Source organism: Mandrillus leucophaeus, unplaced genomic scaffold, assembly GCF_000951045.1.
Source record: "Mandrillus leucophaeus isolate KB7577 unplaced genomic scaffold, Mleu.le_1.0 Scaffold226, whole genome shotgun sequence".
NCBI classification, from domain to species: domain Eukaryota; kingdom Metazoa; phylum Chordata; class Mammalia; order Primates; family Cercopithecidae; genus Mandrillus; species Mandrillus leucophaeus.
Genome location: NW_012102321.1, coordinates 2,571,878 through 2,589,364, shown reverse-complemented (window position 1 = coordinate 2,589,364; position 17,487 = coordinate 2,571,878). Strand labels below are relative to the sequence as shown.

The following is a 17,487-nucleotide window of genomic DNA, read 5'->3' as shown; positions in this document are numbered from 1 at the left end:
TCCATCCGGATGATTTCCCTTTTATTTGTATAACTTTTTCTTACTATTTCTTGTAAAGCAGATTGTTTTGCTCTATATAGAAGCTTTGGGTTTTCTTTTTAAAACACTTTAAAGATATTTTCACTGTTCTTTTGTTTCTGATGAAATCAGTAGTCATTTTTACCATCCTTCTCCTAAAGCTAGTATATCATTTTTCTAACCAGTTTTAAGACTTTCTTTTTGACGCTGGTTGTCAGCAGTTTGACTATGTTATTCCTACATTTTATTATTTTTATTTTTATCCTTCTTGGGTTTCATGGAACAAGAAGGTCCGTTCTTTTTTTTATTTTGTTTGTTGGCAGCGAACAAATTCAATGCCTAGGATTTAATTTTTGAACATGATGAGCCATTACTTATTCAGCCTTTTGCTCTACTTCTTTTTCTGTAAGTTTCTAGTCATATGTTGTTATAATGTTTCATGTTATCTTACAGACTTCTGATGCTCTGTTCTTATTTTCCTTTTTTCTCTGTGAATTTAAATAATTTGTATTGAACTGTGTTTGAGTTTGTTATTCCTTTCCTCTGTTATGCCTGCTTTGCTCTTAATTTCATTCAATTTTTAAATTTTAATTAATTCATTTATAAAATTATTTATTTTTTTAGGAGCAAAGATGAGAGACTGACCTCTTTGGTTTTATTCAGGAATTTAGCTTAGTTGGGGCTTAATTGCTGCTTGAGTTAGTTTCAGTCATTGGCTTTAAAGAATAGTATGCATTTTTGGTTTATCCCCTTTTTTGCTACTGTGGAAGTAACCTTTTACATTTTAATCTGAAGGGGATTAAACACTGTTTTTTTAACTGAAATGTTTTGTATTGTGAAAGTGCTGTCTCTGTGATGCCAGTGCTTCCAAATTTAAGTCACTCATTATATGAACTGTTGTCACTTTTTGTAAATATTCCTCTTATGCTTTGAAGCATGTGTGTTCTGAAATTGTTTCAAGGATTTATGTTCTTTATGTCTAATATCTATTTAAAATTTTCTATTAAAATTATTTAAAAATAAAACCCCAGCTAATACAGAAGAAAGTGGATTAATTTACTAATGTGATTATGGATTTTTCAATTTTCCTTTCAATACTGTCATCTTCTAGTTTTATATCCTTTCAGTCTTTTTGTATTTAACTTTTAAGTTCAGGAGTACATGTGCAGGTTTGTCATTTATAGGTAAACTTGTGTCATGGGGGTTCGTTGTACAGATTATTTTGTCACCCAGCTATTAAGACTAATATCCATTAGTTATTTTTCCTGATCCTTTTCCTCTTCCTGCCCTCCACCTGCTGGTAGGCCCCAGTGTGTATTGTTCCCTTCTATGTGTCCATGTGTCCTCATCGTTTAGTTCTCACTTGTAAGTGAGAACACGCGGTATTTGTTTTTCATCCTGTGTTAGTTTGCTAAGGATAACGGTTTCTAGTTCCATTTATGTTCCTGCAGAGGATGTGATCTCCTTTTTTATGGCTGCATAGCATTCTATCATGTATATGCACCATATTTTCTTTATCTAATCTACCATTAATGAACATTTAGGTTGATTCCATGTCTTTGCTATTGTAAATAGTGCTGCAGTGAACATACATGTGCATGTGTCTTTATAATAGAAGGATTTATATTGCATCGAATATCCTGGTCACATATACCCTTTCAGGACTGAGCCAGGAAGAAATGGAATCCCTGAAGAGACCAGTGAAGAGCTCCAACATTAAATCAGTAATAAATAGCCCTACCAGATATACAAAGAGAAGCTGGTACCATTCCTACTGAAACTGTTCCAAAAAATTGAGGAAGGGACACTCCTCGCTAAGTATTCTATAAGGCCAGCATCATCTTGATACCAAAACCTGGCAGAGACACAACAAAAAAAGGAAACTTAAGACCAATATTATTGATTCACATCCATGCAAAAATCCTCAACAAAATACTGGCAAATTGAATCCAGCAGTACACCAAAAAGCTTATCCAGCATGATAAAGTAGGCTTTATCTTTGGGATGCAAGGCTGGTTCAACATATGCAAATCAATAAATCTGATCTATCACATAAATGGAACTAAAGACAAAAACTACATGATTATCTCAATAGATGCAGAAAAAGCTTTCAATAAAATTCAACCCCTCTTCATATTAAAAACTCTCAATAAACTATGTATTGAAGGAATATACCTCAAAATAGTAAGGGCCATCTGTGACAAACCCACAGCCAACATCATTAAATGGGCAAAGACTGGAAGCATTGCCCTTGAAAACCAACACAAGACAAGGATGCCCTCTTTCACTACTCCAGTTTATTCAACATAGTCATGGAAGTCTTGGCTGGAGCAGTCAAGCATAGAGAGAAAGAAAGGGAATCCAAATAGGAGGAGAGTAAGTCAAACTATCTCTGTTTGCAGATGATATGGTTCTCTATCTAGAAAATCCCATAGTCTCAGCTGAAAAGCTTAAGCTGATAAACAAGTTCAGCAAAGTCTCAGGATACAAAATCAATGTACAAAAATCACTAGTATTCATTTCTTTCAGTACAAAGACTTGGGAACTACCTGACTTATAAAAGGATTTGTTATCTAGTCGTTAGAGTCATTCACTTTTCCAAACTGCAGTATTTTTTATTGCCTTATTTTGTTATTCCAGAGAATTTTATAGCCCAGGGGCATGTATCAAGGTAAACTTCTGGGTGGGTAAAAGATAAGTGACAAGCCTGCCTGCCTTGCTGCTATCCCTTCCTTACAACCGTCTGTACAAAGTGAGAATAGAAAATTTGATGAAAGAGGCTAGAATTGAGAACTGGAGTGATGTCTCGTGAGCAGACATGTTTTAGAAGAAGAAAAGGCAGATGGTGGAGAATTAGGGAATGAATTTCCTAAAACGCTCTGTGTCCACATACACTTTTTAAGATCTTCTTGCATTCTCAGGTATGTCTGTACCCTTATTTGAAGTCTGTTGTCTATTTATACAAGCAGAAGTGAATATCCTTTAGAAGTTTTCTGTTGACAGTAGATTTAAGGAAAATACTGTAGTCTTCTAGAGAAAAATTATTACCTAAATAGTAATATCCTGTGTAAAGTATGGGATGATGACTCCTGTTTGTGAAACGTTATCTGCACATTTTATAAATAGGGAATCTGAACCCAAGTGGGGGGAAAAACACATAAAGTTATCTAGGGTTTTTTTGGTTAGAATTTTAAGCTAGGCACAGTGGCTCACGCCATAATCACAGCACTTTGGGAGGCCAGGGAAGGCAGGTCACTTGAGGTCAGTAGTTCAAGACCAGCCTGGCCAGCATGGTGAGACCCAGTTTCTACTAAAAATACAAAAATTAGCCGGACGTGGTGGGGCAAAACTGTAATCCCAGCTACTTGGAAGGCCGAGGCAGGAGAATTGCTTCAACTGGGGGGACAGATGCTGCAGTGAGCTGAGATCGTGCCACTGCACTCCAGCCTGGGAAACAGAGCAAGACTCTGTAAAAAAAAAAAAAAATCTAAGTAATAAATACTTCTAATTTACAATGTCACAACGTTATTAACAAGATTTATAGCAAATAGCAGCAGTCCCTAGTTCCATTACTCCCATTCCCTTGTATCAACTTTCTAGAAGGAATCTTTTCAATTTTTAATTGTTTTTATTTACTGAGCACACTCTCTATTATGTGTGTGTGTGTGTGTGTGTATATATATATATATTTTTTTTATTGAGAGAGAGAGAGTCTTGCTCTTTCATCCAGACTGGACTGCAGTGGCGCGATCACGGCTCACTGCAGGCTTGACCTTCCTGGGTTCAGCTTCCCAAGTAGCTAGGACCACAGGCACGTGTCCCTACGCCGGGCTAGTTTTGTATTTTTGTAGAGATGGGGTTTCGCCATGTTGCCCAGGCTGATCTTGAACTCCTGAGCTTACCCAATCTGTCTGCCTTGGCTTCCCACAGTGCTAGGATTGTGCAGCCAACAATTCTATATTTCTAAATAACCTGCCTATGCCATTCTGCTTGGAAAGTGTTATGCAAAAAAAAAAAAAAAAAGTTTGCCATCAAAATGGCAGTTGTTCTACTCTTGAGAAACTATTGTAGAGTGAACTGTACTTGGGAAGATGAACTCATGCTAACCTAAACCTGTAAGGACCAAATTACTCATTTATAGTGAAATATAAAAAAATCAGTTACATTAGTTATTTACATAGTTCTGACCAGTGTGTTTTCTCCCAGTTGGAAAGACATCTAACTTACCATGTAACAGAAGGATACTAAAGCATGGAATTGGAATAAGAAGAGTTTAATACGCAATTCACGTATGTAATTATATTAGGCTCTCATCAGGCAGTTGCTTCCATTCCCATAATAAGGATAATTTTTTCTTTTAGAATACAACAAAATTTAGTTGCAGAGAAGGATAGGAAAATAAAGAAGACCAATGTTCTATAAAAATTTGAAGCATATTTCGTGTCACGTGGTGGATACACTCCCTCTTGAGACACTTGACTGAACCAGATGGGACAAGTGTAACAAAAACTTGCTGTATTGTAAAGAGTACTGAGAGTAGAGAGTAAAATACTAAATATGTATATTTCTTTCTTTTTTTCTAAATACATTTCTCTTTATTCTTTTTCTTACACGCTTTCTTATCTGAAAATGGGAGAATTGGGCTAAATGATCATTACATGTTTTTTAGAAGTTTTGACAATTGTAAGAGATGTGTAGAGAATTGACTTCTTGGACTTCTATTTTTAGTAGTGGAATTACTTTCATGTTAAAAATTCCGCACCTGTTCTAGTAGAACATTATATGGCTAGACATTTCGGTATAATTGGTTATACTCTTTGCATTTTTTAAAGCATTCTCTTTTCTTCCACTATCTATTTTTTATAATTTTCTTTCATATTTGTGAAATTATAGTTTCGTATTTGCCATTCATCTCCTTTCTTGAAATTCTTCCTTTAAAAAGATTAAACTGCAGAAGAAGGTGTCATGTGGTGAATTCCTGGTGTATGTAGTTGGCTCCACTTTCCTTTTACATTGACACTTTGGGGACTTTCCCCTTCTTTCTACAAATCAATTGCATTCTTGTCGTATTTACATATTCTAGTTAATAGATTGAAATGAAGTGTTTAAATTTATAATTTTGAAGATAGTTTGTATACTTCCTTTGTAAATGAACTGTCACTTTATTAGCTTGGAGTTACTTTTTGTATAAAATTGTTACTTTTTAAATAAACTGTGGTCTTTGTCCTCTAGACAAATAATCTGTAGATAGTTAGAGATAACTAGTGTAAAGGAGTCCCACAAACAATGTGAAAGACTTGGATACTTTGTCATCGTTGTTGAGACAGAGCCCTTGTGAGTTTGTTCTGTGTGACAGATTAACTCACTTGGGAAGAATGGGTCTAAGGTCCAGTCAAAGTCAATTTGTCTTGCAAGAAAAAATGTCAATCTTCATGATACTATGTTTTGGAAATGTATTCAGTTATAAAACATATTATTTCAGTTATATTTTTTAATTGGAGTATCCTATTGTGATTGTCAGTTCATATTTTATCTCTCCTTATTTGCCTTGACTTGTAAATTACATTCATCTGTTTTGCCTCTTATTTTTTAAAATCCAAAGGTCTTCAAGAGGCATAGACTCTAGAAGTGGGTGTGAGGCAGTCATGCTTATTTGTAGTACGTGTTATGTCTTACTGATTCTTTTGATTTTAATTGGCTTATTCTTATCATCTGGGCACTTGTTTAACATAGATTCCTGGAACCTTTTCTAGAGCAACAGGATCAGAATTTTAAAAATCTGACCCAGTGTCTGTTTTAACAAATGCCTCAGGTAGTTCTGTTGCATAGCCAGGCAAATTAAAGTTTTATTAATCTTTTTTTTAAAATATATTTTTGTTTGTTTTGGAGTCGCTCTACTGGGCTTTTTTATTCTTCATTTCAAGTATATAAGAAAAAATTAGAATGATGTTTGTTCATAAACTGTCTCTTATTGTTATTTTATTTTTAGCTTTTGATATTCTTTTTATATATTTTTATCAGATTGACCTGGAATTCCTGGTTCTTGTGAATTTTAGCAGTAAATGGCCAGACGCGTTGGCCCATGCCTGTAATCCCAGCACTTTGGGAGGCTGAGGCGGGCGGATCACGAGGTCAGGAGATCGAGACCATCCTGGCTAACACGGTGAAACCCTGTCTCTACTGAAAATACAAAAAAATTAGCCGGGCGTGGTGGCGGGCGCCTGTAGTCTCAGCTACTTGGGAGGCTGAGGCAGGAGAATGGCGTGAACCCAGGAGGCGGAGCTTACAGTGAGCCGACATCGCGCCACTGCACTCCAGCCTGGGTGACAGAGCGAGACTCTGTCTCAAAAAAAACAACAACAAAAAAAAACAGTAAATGATATATACTTGTATTTTTATGTTTTGCTACTCAGAAAATGTCAAGGCTTGTTATACTTTCATTTATCTGTTCTATCTTTGTTTCAATTACCAATTTGAGTTACTCCCAACCCACAAGCTGTCCGCTTGATTATATTAAATTTTTTTGTTTTCAGATGTTTGATTTTGCCTGAAATCTTCCATAGAAATATATTCTCACATCTGTGAGTAAGTAGGTAATAACTAGAAATAATAAATTTGACTTTTTAAAGGTATAGGTTTATCTCTATTTATTACACTTATCTCTGCAAATGAGCTTCTCATGGAGAAAGTGCTTTTAGTGTCTATCAGCTATGTTACTTTCACTGTTAATTTTGTTTTGATGTTTTATTACTTTAGTTGGGGAAGAGAAGGCTAGGAGTCAGATAATAGAATTGCTACTATCCATGAAAAGATTTTTCAGCATGTTAGGTAAGGGATGTAATTTAGAACACCTGTTTCTTAAAGTTAGTTTGAGTTAGTTTTGTAGAAAATTGATTCTTTTAAAAATACCAGTTAGCAAATAGGAAAACTGATTAAATAGAAGTAATAGACGAACTTAAATGGGTTCATAAAGTTGCTTCTTACTGTTTATGCTATGGTTTTAAAGCAAACTTTCAACTCAGTTATATTTTTTAAAAGAAAAATTATAATTTTCTATTGTAGGAATCGCATGCAGCCCAGCTACAGATTCTTATGGAATTCCTCAAGGTTGCAAGAAGAAATAAGAGAGAGGTATATTATTTTGTGTGTTTTACATAATGTTTTATTTACTATTGTTAACTGTTCCCATTTTGTAAAAGCATTTCAGGCTAAAAATTTCTTTAAATATTTTTAAAAGCATTTTGATTTTTAGGAGGTTTCCTTAAGCTTTGTTATTTTAACTTCTTTTTTGTTTACAACTTGACACTTAAAAAATCATTTTGTGAAGATGTGCTGAAAAGTTATCAGTAAGATTGACTACAGTAACTTACCTGAAAGCTATAAAGAATTGAAAATAGATTTATTAAATAACAGCCTACCCTTCGCCATGAAGAGAAAACTTAGGAAAATTTAGATATTAAAGCCTTAGGTAGGAAACAGTTTTTTTTAAACATATGTAGGCAAAAACAAGTAAAAACATAGCTATGTATTTAGAACTTGGGAGTTCTAACTCATGGAGGATAGTGAAAAGGCAGTTTTTTATCACCAGTTTTATAGCGAGCATGTTCTAATTTAACATTTATAAAATTTCAAAGTCATTTCACAGTATACAAAATATGGGAAAATTAAATAGCCAAAATTCTGTTCTCTGGATAGCATGCTAAAATAACTTCAAAAACTTTTTTTTTTTTTAAATTTCTAACTGGCTGGAACCTGGTATGTTTATGTTAAGAATTGTCTAATTAGTATACTTTTTACTCATTTAAAACTGTGTAAATTGTCTATTATGTGCTATGTTCTGGGCTATCTTTGTTCTTTTTGACAATAAGTAGATAAGAGATGTTCTACTGGATGATGAAGTGTTGAATAGCTAAATATTTTTATATGGTTTGTGGCTATTTTTTTTTATTTTCAACTGTTGCTAATTCAGTTGTGATTTTAAGATGCCTACTAACAAACATTATCTGTTATAAATTTAAGATTTACTTGTGTCCCTTAGGTTTTTCCTTTTTTTTTTTTTTTTGGTGGGAAAGAAGATGATGTCCAGTCATTTATTTGTTTAAGTGTCTGGTGGCTCAACGTAAATGGCAGTGTGCATGAAAGTTGCCTGATGTGGAGCTTGCAGTGAGCCGAGATGGCGCCACTGCACTCCGGCCTGGGTGACAGAGCGAGACTCCGTCTCAAAAAGAAGGAAGTTGCCTGATGATCTTGCTAAAATGCATGTTCCGATTAAGGGAGGCTCTGTTGGAGCCTGACAATCTACATTTCTAGCAAGCTCCAGGGTGTTGAAGTTCTTGGTCCTTGGACCACACTTTGAAGATCAACGCTGAACATTTTTATAATATATGGAATAACATGTTTCTGTCTGTCTGAGAATTTGAAGTCATTGAGAATGATATTCAGTACATAAGAAAGTACCTGATAATGAATGAGTAAACGAATCAATGAAGTTAAAATCTCAAAATACCTGGGGCTTAAATGAAATGACTAATAATTATCTGTGTCCTAAACTAATTTTAAGCAACAATTAATGAAACCTAATGGTTTTCATTAGCCCCTGAGATTTTTCAGTATTACCCTGAGATTTTTCAGTATTACTCATTGCTTCTGTAGGGGTCTCCTGGTGCCTGCTACAAATTTTTAGACTTGTGTTGTCTCGTATGATAAGGATATACCATATAACTGTAAAACATGAAGGGTCTGAAATTTTTTACCTTTATAGCAGGTTAGCAAGTTAGCTTGCACAGTTTCATCGATGCTGGCAAAAGACCTGAGATGACTGGAGATAAAATATTTTATTACTCATGAGACATTTGATAACATCAGCTTCATCTTTGCATCAGTTCCCTCTGACCCCTATGTCCCACACGTGACAATGTGGAGATGGCTCTAGGTGGATGCTGCACACACAAATGGATTTGTTTATGTTGCAGCAAAGGAACCCTCATGTTAGGAAACCCCAGTCTTCTAAAAGGAGTTGCTGGCAGACCTGTTCAATCTTGGTACTGCAGGGAGACCAAGATTTTTTATATTGGTCAGAAAACAAATCTGTCCTCTGCCCCCAGAATAAGTCCCTATTTCTGTCTTGCCAGCCTCTTTGCCGTATAAATATTCTTGGAAAGATAATTTACAACAAAAGCTGTCACAAGATGTGCAGAAATTGGAGAGATAATGGAGAATTCCTTCCCAACATTAATTCTTCTCTGTGATCTTCATTTGGCCTTTCTCTGATGTTGTGGCCCAGGGCCTCCCGCAACATCTTCTGTGATATTGACTTTGATTTTATAGATTTGGCATAGTGTTTTTATATTTCTGTTATTAAACTTCTGAGTGAATCATGCTGTAGAACTTTTTTGCTTGACTTTAGTTTGAATCTAATGTAATCTTTGTGATTGATTTTTCTTTTTTTCTTTTCTCTTGGATCATATTTTCTTGTAGTAGGTATGTTAACCAAGAAACATACGAGTTCAAATACTTCTGGATATTTGTGCCTCCAGCGTACAGTGATTGTACTGTCATTAATACATTTTGGTTTTCTTGATTTTGTTATATCTATGATTGAGTGAACTTTGAGTATTTTAGATTTAATTACACAAGAAATTCTGAGAAGCTAGGTAACAAATTGTAAACGTTTATCTATTTGATTAAATTTCATGAATTTCACAATAATTGGAATTGGGTACTACTATAGTGATTTGTAATTATAATAAGCTTTAGTCTAGAAAATATAATGGAGTAATACCTCATGTTTTAGTGCAGACAGATTAAAGTGAATGGTTATATTTTCTTGCATATAAGTCTGTTTGTGTGTTTAATCCTCAAAATGAATATAATTGTTACAGTTCTTAGGACCTGTAATACAATTTATATACTTGAACTTATTCAAGTAAAATACAGATTTACCAGGAGGCAAATTGCTACTTTTGAGTTTGTTTCTCTAAGCTTAACATTCAAACTTTGCAAATTAACTTCGTGATTTCATTTGTGACTTTTAATTGGAGTTCTGATGAGTGTAGGTTTAGACATTGATATATACCAATCAGAGAAGTTAAATATGCTTTTTGGATTTAGTGTTAAGATTCATTTAACTCATTTGGATAATGAGTACTCCACTGTCACAACTGGCTAGTAATTTAGGGCCAATTAATTTTCAGTTTTATTTTTTTCCTACTGATTCTCCTTAGAATATTGAGAGAATGGAAAGTGCAAGTCACATAATAAGCATTTGCATTAGTTATCTATTGCTGTGTGACAGATTACTCTGAAATTTGATGCCCTAAAACATGAAAAATTTAATATATTGAGTCTAGAATTTTGACTCAGAGTAACTGGGTGCCTTGGCTCTGGGTTTCTTACCAAGCTGCAATTAAGGTGTTGGCCAAGGTAGCAGTTATCTCAAGGTTTGACTGGGATGGGAACTTTCCAAGCTCGGTCATCAGCTTTTGGAAAGAGATACTGCTTTTTTTGTCACATGGGCTTCTCCATAGAGTAGCTCACTACATGGCAGCTGGCTACTTCTCAAAAGGAGCAAGTAAGAAAGCAAGAGAGGGTGTTGAAGACAGAAGTCACATTCTCTTTGTAACTTCATCTTGGAAGTTATATCCTAAAACTTTTGCTGTTTCTCTTTGTTAGAAGCATATCATTGGTTCATTCCACACTCAGAATTGCACAAGGGTGTGAATACCAAGAGGTGGGGCTCTTTGGAGGCTGTCTTAGAACCTGTCTATTACAGCATTTAATAGTTATATATATTTAAGTGAACGTGTTAGTCTCCTTCATGGTCAGGTTAATCAAAAGGGGTGTAGGGTCCATGTAAAAGCTGGTCTTGTCTGTGCAAATTTGTACCAGCATTTGAATGATTCCCTTCTATTTCATTTGATTTAATTTTAAAATGCACTTTTGGAAGTGTTTGATACCTATTACATTTACTGTAATCATTTTGATGAGTCTTGTTTTCCTTTTGGTTTTACTTGGAATTTTAGTGAATTAAATTTTAAACAATTTTTATATGAAAAACACAAAAAAGTATATAAATCAAATTTACAGTTTAAAGAATTATAGTAGTGTGACCATTCGTATAACCACCATTGTAAGCACAATGCAATACTGCTAGAACGGCTGAAGCACCCTGACTACCCTTTTTGGATTGCAATCATCTTCCTTGCACATTAGGTAACCAATATTCTGATATTTATGGCAGTCACTTTCTTGCCTTTCTTTAATGTTTCGATGCCTGAGTATCCATAGGTCTCTCTGTTTTTGAGCATTATATAAGTGTGCTTGTGCCATATATAATCTTTTATTCCTATCTTCTTTGGCTCAATGTTACGATTCATCCACATGGTTATATATGACTGTAGTTGGTTGATTGTTGTTGTTGTATAGTATTCCATTAAGTGAATATGCCCCATTTTTGTTGTTGATGGTCATTTGAGTTGTTTTCAGTTTTGGGCTGTTTGCAAAAAATACTACTTTGTTAAATGTGTATCCAGGTTTATGTTGGTATACATATTTATTTGGAATGGATTTAGAAGCGGAATTGATGAGTCATAGGATATGTGTATCTTCAAATTTAATAGATAATGCCAAAATATTTTTCAAAACAAGTTGTATTAGTTATTCTTCCTACAGGCGTTGTATAAGCATTTCTGTGCACTGTGTTCTTGCCAGTATGTGATACCAATAGATTTATTTTCCAGTGTAGCTGATCTTGGGGTATATACTGTTATATGGTTGTAATTTGCATTTTCCTGATGACTTACAAGGTTGAGCACCTAATAGTACATTTATTGGCCGTTTGGGTTTTTTTATGTTTGTGTCTGAAGTACTTGTTTAAAACTTTTCACATTTTTTGTTTGGTTTTTCTTAATGGTTTGATATTTATATATTCTGGATATACATTTTGTCAGATCTGTCTATCACAAATATCTTTCTCTCTAATTGGGCTGCATTCTTTTCATTGTCTTAATGGTGTCATTTGATGACCAGAAGTTTCTGATATTAATAGAGCGAAATTTATCTTATCTGTTATAATTAGTGTCTTTTGTGTCACTTAAATAAGTCTTTTCCACCTGTAGTCATAAAGACATTTTTCTATACTGTTCTTTATTTGAAGCTTTATTCTTTTATCTTCCATATTTAGATCTGTACTCTACCTAGAGATTTATTTTTGTGTATAATGTGAGATATAGAGATATTTTCATATGGATATCTAGCTGCCCAAGCATCCTTTATTAAAAAGGCCATTCTTTCTTCATCAGTCTGAAATTTCATCTTTGTCATATATCATGTGTCCATGTATGTGTGGGTCTGTTTCTAGGTCCTCTTTTCTGCTCCACTGGTCTTTTTGGCAGTACCACATTGTATTAAATACTAGAGCTTTGAATTAAGTTGCTGTTCTTCTTTAAAGTCTGGGATATTCCTGGCTCTCTGCATTTCAATATAAATTTTAGAATCAGCTAGTACGTTTCCATGGTAAACTTGCTGTGCCTTTTATTGGGATTAATTTGACTAGATAAATCTGGGAGACTGTGTATTTACAATATTCACTCTTCTCATTCATGAACATGGTGCTTCCCTCTATATTTAGATCTTTAAAATATCCTTGTATTTTTCAGGGTATTCCTACACATCTTTATTTTAGATTTAGTCATTTTTGATGCTGTTGTAAATGACGTCTGTGTCTCTAACTTTAGTTTCTTATTATTGCTAGTGTATAGAAATACAGTTGTGTTTTACATACAGATTTTTAAAAATATCCAGCAACCTGGTTAAACTCTCATTAATCCTATTTGTAGATTCTTTTATGTTTTCTATGTACACATCATAATCTGCAAATAATAACAGTTTAGTTTCATTCTTTATGATCCTTATATCTTGTATTTATTTTTCTTGTCTTACTCTGCTGGCTAGGACATCCGGTACAATGATGAATAGAAGTGGTGATAGCGGGGCATCCTAGTCTTGATGCTGATCTCAAAGTGAAAGCATTCGACGTGTCACCATTAGGTATGATGTTTTCTGTAGGTTTTTTGTAGGTACTTTTTATTACTCAAGGCAGTAAATTTCTACCCAGCTTGCTAAGAGAATTTTTAAAAAATTTCTGAGTGGGGTTGAGTAGTCTCCAGAACTTTTGTGCATCTGATACAACCATATGATTTTTCCTTTTCATTCTGTTAATGTGAATAATTACATTGGTTTAACATTGGAAAGTCAGTCAACTTTGCTCCTAGAGTGACCAACCATCCTGATTAGCCCAGGAGTGTCTTATGTCTTAGTTATATCACTGAAGGTTCTGCATTCTAGGAAATCCCACCAGGACAGTTGGTCCCCCTACTTGCACCCCTTATATAAACCCAACTTGGCCATTATGTATATTCTCTTCTATATGGTTTGGTTTGCTTATATTTTTTTTTAGGATTTTTGCATCTATGTTCATGAATGAGATTTTTTTTTTTCTTACACATATCTTGTCCAGTTTTGCTATAAAGATTATGCTAGCTTTATCAAATGAGTTGGGAAATGTATCCTCTTTTTAAATTTTCTGGAATAATTTGTGTAGTCTAAGAACATCTTTGTTGAATGTTTAAAGATCCTATTGGAGAGGCTGTCTGGACCTGTGATTTGTTTGTGGAAAGTTTTAAGTTATTAAATCTGTTACTTGAACAGTTATGTTTTTATTAAGGTTTTTGTTTTAGATGTCACTTTTCGTTTGTTAAATTTTTTCTAGTCATTGTTTATGCCATCTCAGTTTTCAGATTTATCAGCATAAGATTGGTCTTAATAGAGTCTTAAGTTTTTAATGTCACCAGGGTTCATTCCTGGCAGTGCTTATTTTTGCTTGTTCCTTTCTCTCTCTCTTTCTCTTTTTCTTGGATCAGTTCTTGCCAGGAATATATCAATTATATGAATTTTTTCTAATAACCAACTTTTGATTTTGTTTTTCCTCTCTATTTTGTTTTCTGTTTTATGTTCTTTATTATTTCCATCCTGCTTTCTTTCATTTTACTTTTTTGTTCGTTCCTAATCTGTTGGCTTGGGTGGATATGCATATTATTATGCACATTATTTTTTCTAATGTAGGCATTTAGGGCCATAGTTTCTTATTTTTTTAATCTGTACCTAATTTTTTTGGCGTCATATTTTGTTTATTATTATTCAAAATAATTTCTAATTTTCATTATTTTTTTTCTTAGGCCTGTGGCTTATTTAGAAACAAAGGTCTTATTACTTGAACATTGAGATTTTGGTTTTTTTGTTCTGGATTTCTGTTATAATTGCATTGTAATCAGAAAGTTGTGTTTTCTTTCTTTGAATATAGTATTTACTGTACCAACTGGTAATTGGTTAAAATTTTGAAATATTTGTGCTTGAAAAGAATGTGTTTTCTGCAGTTGCATGATTCATGGTAAAGTTGTGAAATGTGTGGTGAGAATTTCCTGCATTCATACCAGGCCTTTCTTTCCTTGTTATACCTATTACTGGCTCATTATCTTTGAGGTGAATTTCTTATAGATAGCATATGGTTGAACTATGCTTTGTAAATCTACTCTGCCAGGCTCAGTTTTTAAATTATGTATTTAGGCCATTTATTTAATATAAATATTATGGCATAAGCCTGTCATTTTGTTTTTTGTTTTATATATTTTTTTTATTATTGTTGTTGCTTTTCTGTTTTTCTCTCCGTGGCTTTTTGCACAGGTTTTTTGTTTGTTTGTTTGGTTGGTTGTTTTTTGGAATTCCATTTTGATTTATCTATAATGTTTTAAAGTAAATTTTTTGTATCTTTTTTTAGTGGCTGCTCTATTACATTATATATTTGTAACTTATCAGTCTACTGGTATTGACATCTGTTTACATTTACTCTTACATAAGCTATCTTATTTTGCCCCCCTCACTACTCTATTATTTATTTATTTGGTTTTGTTCTTGCTTTTTCTGTTTTCTTCTCAGCTTAAAACAAAATGTTGGCTGGGCACAGTGTCTCATGCCTGTAATTCTAACACATTGGGAGGCTTAGGTGGGAGGATCACTTGAGGGCCAGGAGTTCAGGACCAGCCTGGGCAATATAGTGAGACTTTGTCTGTACAAACAATTAAAAAAAAATTTGTGGAGCATGGTGGCCTGTACCTGTAGTCCCCGCTACTTGGGAGGCTGAGGTGAGAGGATCACTTGAGCCTAGGAGGCAGAGGTTTCAGTGAGCTGAGGTTGTGCCATTGCACTCCAGCCTGGGTGACAGAATGAGTCCCTGTCTTTAAAAAAAAAAAAAAAGAAAAGAAAGAAAGTGCTGTGAAAGAGTTAAATAAAGCCTTTTAATCAGGTCTGCCATTTCAGGAACTAGATATAAAGTATGTGAGTGTTTGTGGAGTGATAGTATGGGATGACAAGGATTTTGTCTTGCTGTAGTGTGCACTTCATATGGCTAAATGCTTTGTTTTTGGTAGTAACTCTCTTAGAATTAGTATATATTAAGTTTTACTGCAGTATGCATATATGTATGTATGTATTTTTTGAGATGGAATCTTGCTCTGTTGCCCAGGCTGGAGTGCAGTGGCACTATCTCAGCTTACTGCAACCTACACCCCCCGGGTTTGAGCGATTCTCCTGCCTCAGCCTCCCAAGTAGCTGGGATTACAGGTACCTACCACCACGCCTGGCTAATTTTTGTATTTTTAGTAGAGACAGGGTGCCACCTTGTTGCCAGGCTGATCTTGAACTCTGACCTCAGGTGATCTGCCCGCCTCAGCCTCCCAAAGTGTTGGGATTACGGGCTTGAGCCACCGCACCTAGCCTTGCTCGATTTTTAAAATCAGCTTTTCCTCACTGAAGGTGTAATGGTGTATTCTTTTGTTCAGTTTGGAACAATTATATATAATTTATTTTAAATTATATTTAAAATTCAAATAATGAGTTTAATACTTAAGCATATCTTTATCAAGGCACTAATGAAAGTCAAATGAGTACCAATGATACTCATCAAAGTCATTGTCAGTAATGGGAAAGTCTGTCTCTTGTCTTCTTATGGGATTCTGAGACTGACTTACTCTTTACCTTTATATTAAATGTTTCTATAAGTTTTCTTTGGCTTTGGCACAGTGTTAAGAGAGTGCTTGCTATTGATTCCTTAGTCCCATGCACTCAAATACCATTGTCTTAGTTCTCCATCTTAAGTATTTATTTATTTTTTAAGTAGCACCAATCTCTGTAATGGGGTTCAGGTAAATGTGATCTAGGAGTTTATTATCATTCCTAATTTATGATTGATTTTCCTTTAGGTAATAGCAGTTCAGCTTATTGAACTTTTCTTCATATATCTTTAAAACATTCTTGGACTCATATTCAGGCTTTTCTTCTAGGTTCTCCTTCCTGGGGTTATGATGTTTACGGAGTGAATTTAGCCCATTTCTTCTTTCCACATCCTTGAAATGGTTGTCCTTCATCTTTTTTCTGTTTACTAGTACTAAAATGTCTTGCACTGATGCCCTTACAATTTACAGCTCAAAATCCCTTCAGAATTCTCATCTTGAAATGGAAATGCCTCAAATTTAATATGTGCTCTCTCAACAGTTTTCATTCTTCCAGACTTTTTTCTTGTATTTCTTGCCTGATATCTTGTCAGACTTTCTCATGGATAGGTTATATCATTTTGTTTTGCATTCTATCTGTATGTTTGTCTGGACAACACCATGCCTTCGTTATTTCACTTTTAAATTGAACCATATGAAATTGCTGTTTTTGAAGTAAAAATTGTTTTATTATTGGCAGTTTTATGAGTTTCACCTTATATATATAGTAGCCTCCATATATAACAATAGTTATATTATCCAGTAAAAGCTTTGAGGTACTAGGAGATGGAAGATTATTTTCAGAGAAGACATTAGAGTTTAAATTTTGAGATTTCAGGTGACTTTGGAAATTTTTCTGGAATTTCAAGTTCAAAAGCAGAATAAAAATTAATTTGATTTCAGTTATTTATGTATCATACAAGTAATATTGGCTATCTTTGGCTATTGATACAGATATTTACTTTCTTTTTAAATATAATTTCAACTTTTAGATTCGGGGAGTACATATACAGGTTTCTTATGTAGATATATTGTGTGATGCTAAAATTTGGGGTACAATTGACCCCGTCACTCAGAAATGTGAGCATAGTACTCAATAGTTAGTTCTTCAACCCTTTCTCCCTTCCACCACCCCAGTGGTTCCCAGTGTCTGTTGTAACCATCTTTATGAGTACCCAATGTTTAACACCCACTTATAAGTGAGAACATTATATTTGGTATTTGGATTTCTGTTCCCTTATTAATTCACTTAGGATGATGGCTTCGAGCTCCATCTATGTTGATGCGAAGGACATGATTTTGTTCTTTTTTTTATGGCTGTATAGTATTCTCTGGTGTCTGTGTATCACATCTTTATTGAGTCCAC

At 34.2% G+C, this 17,487-nt stretch overlaps 1 protein-coding gene across 11 annotated transcripts in view; it reads left to right on the top strand.

Moving 5' to 3' along the window:
* RFWD2 (ring finger and WD repeat domain 2, E3 ubiquitin protein ligase) overlaps positions 1 to 17,487 on the top strand; it is a 256,292-nt gene that overhangs the window by 50,936 nt on the left and 187,869 nt on the right. For 10 of the 11 annotated variants that reach the window (XM_011981442.1, XM_011981440.1, XM_011981435.1 and 7 more), the window contains one exon: positions 7,081 to 7,149. The exons of the other annotated variant lie outside the window; for it this stretch is intronic. In XM_011981442.1, coding sequence (XP_011836832.1) covers positions 7,081 to 7,149 — 69 coding nt within the window. The remainder of the gene's footprint in view (positions 1 to 7,080; positions 7,150 to 17,487) is intronic. 11 annotated transcript variants of the gene reach the window in all.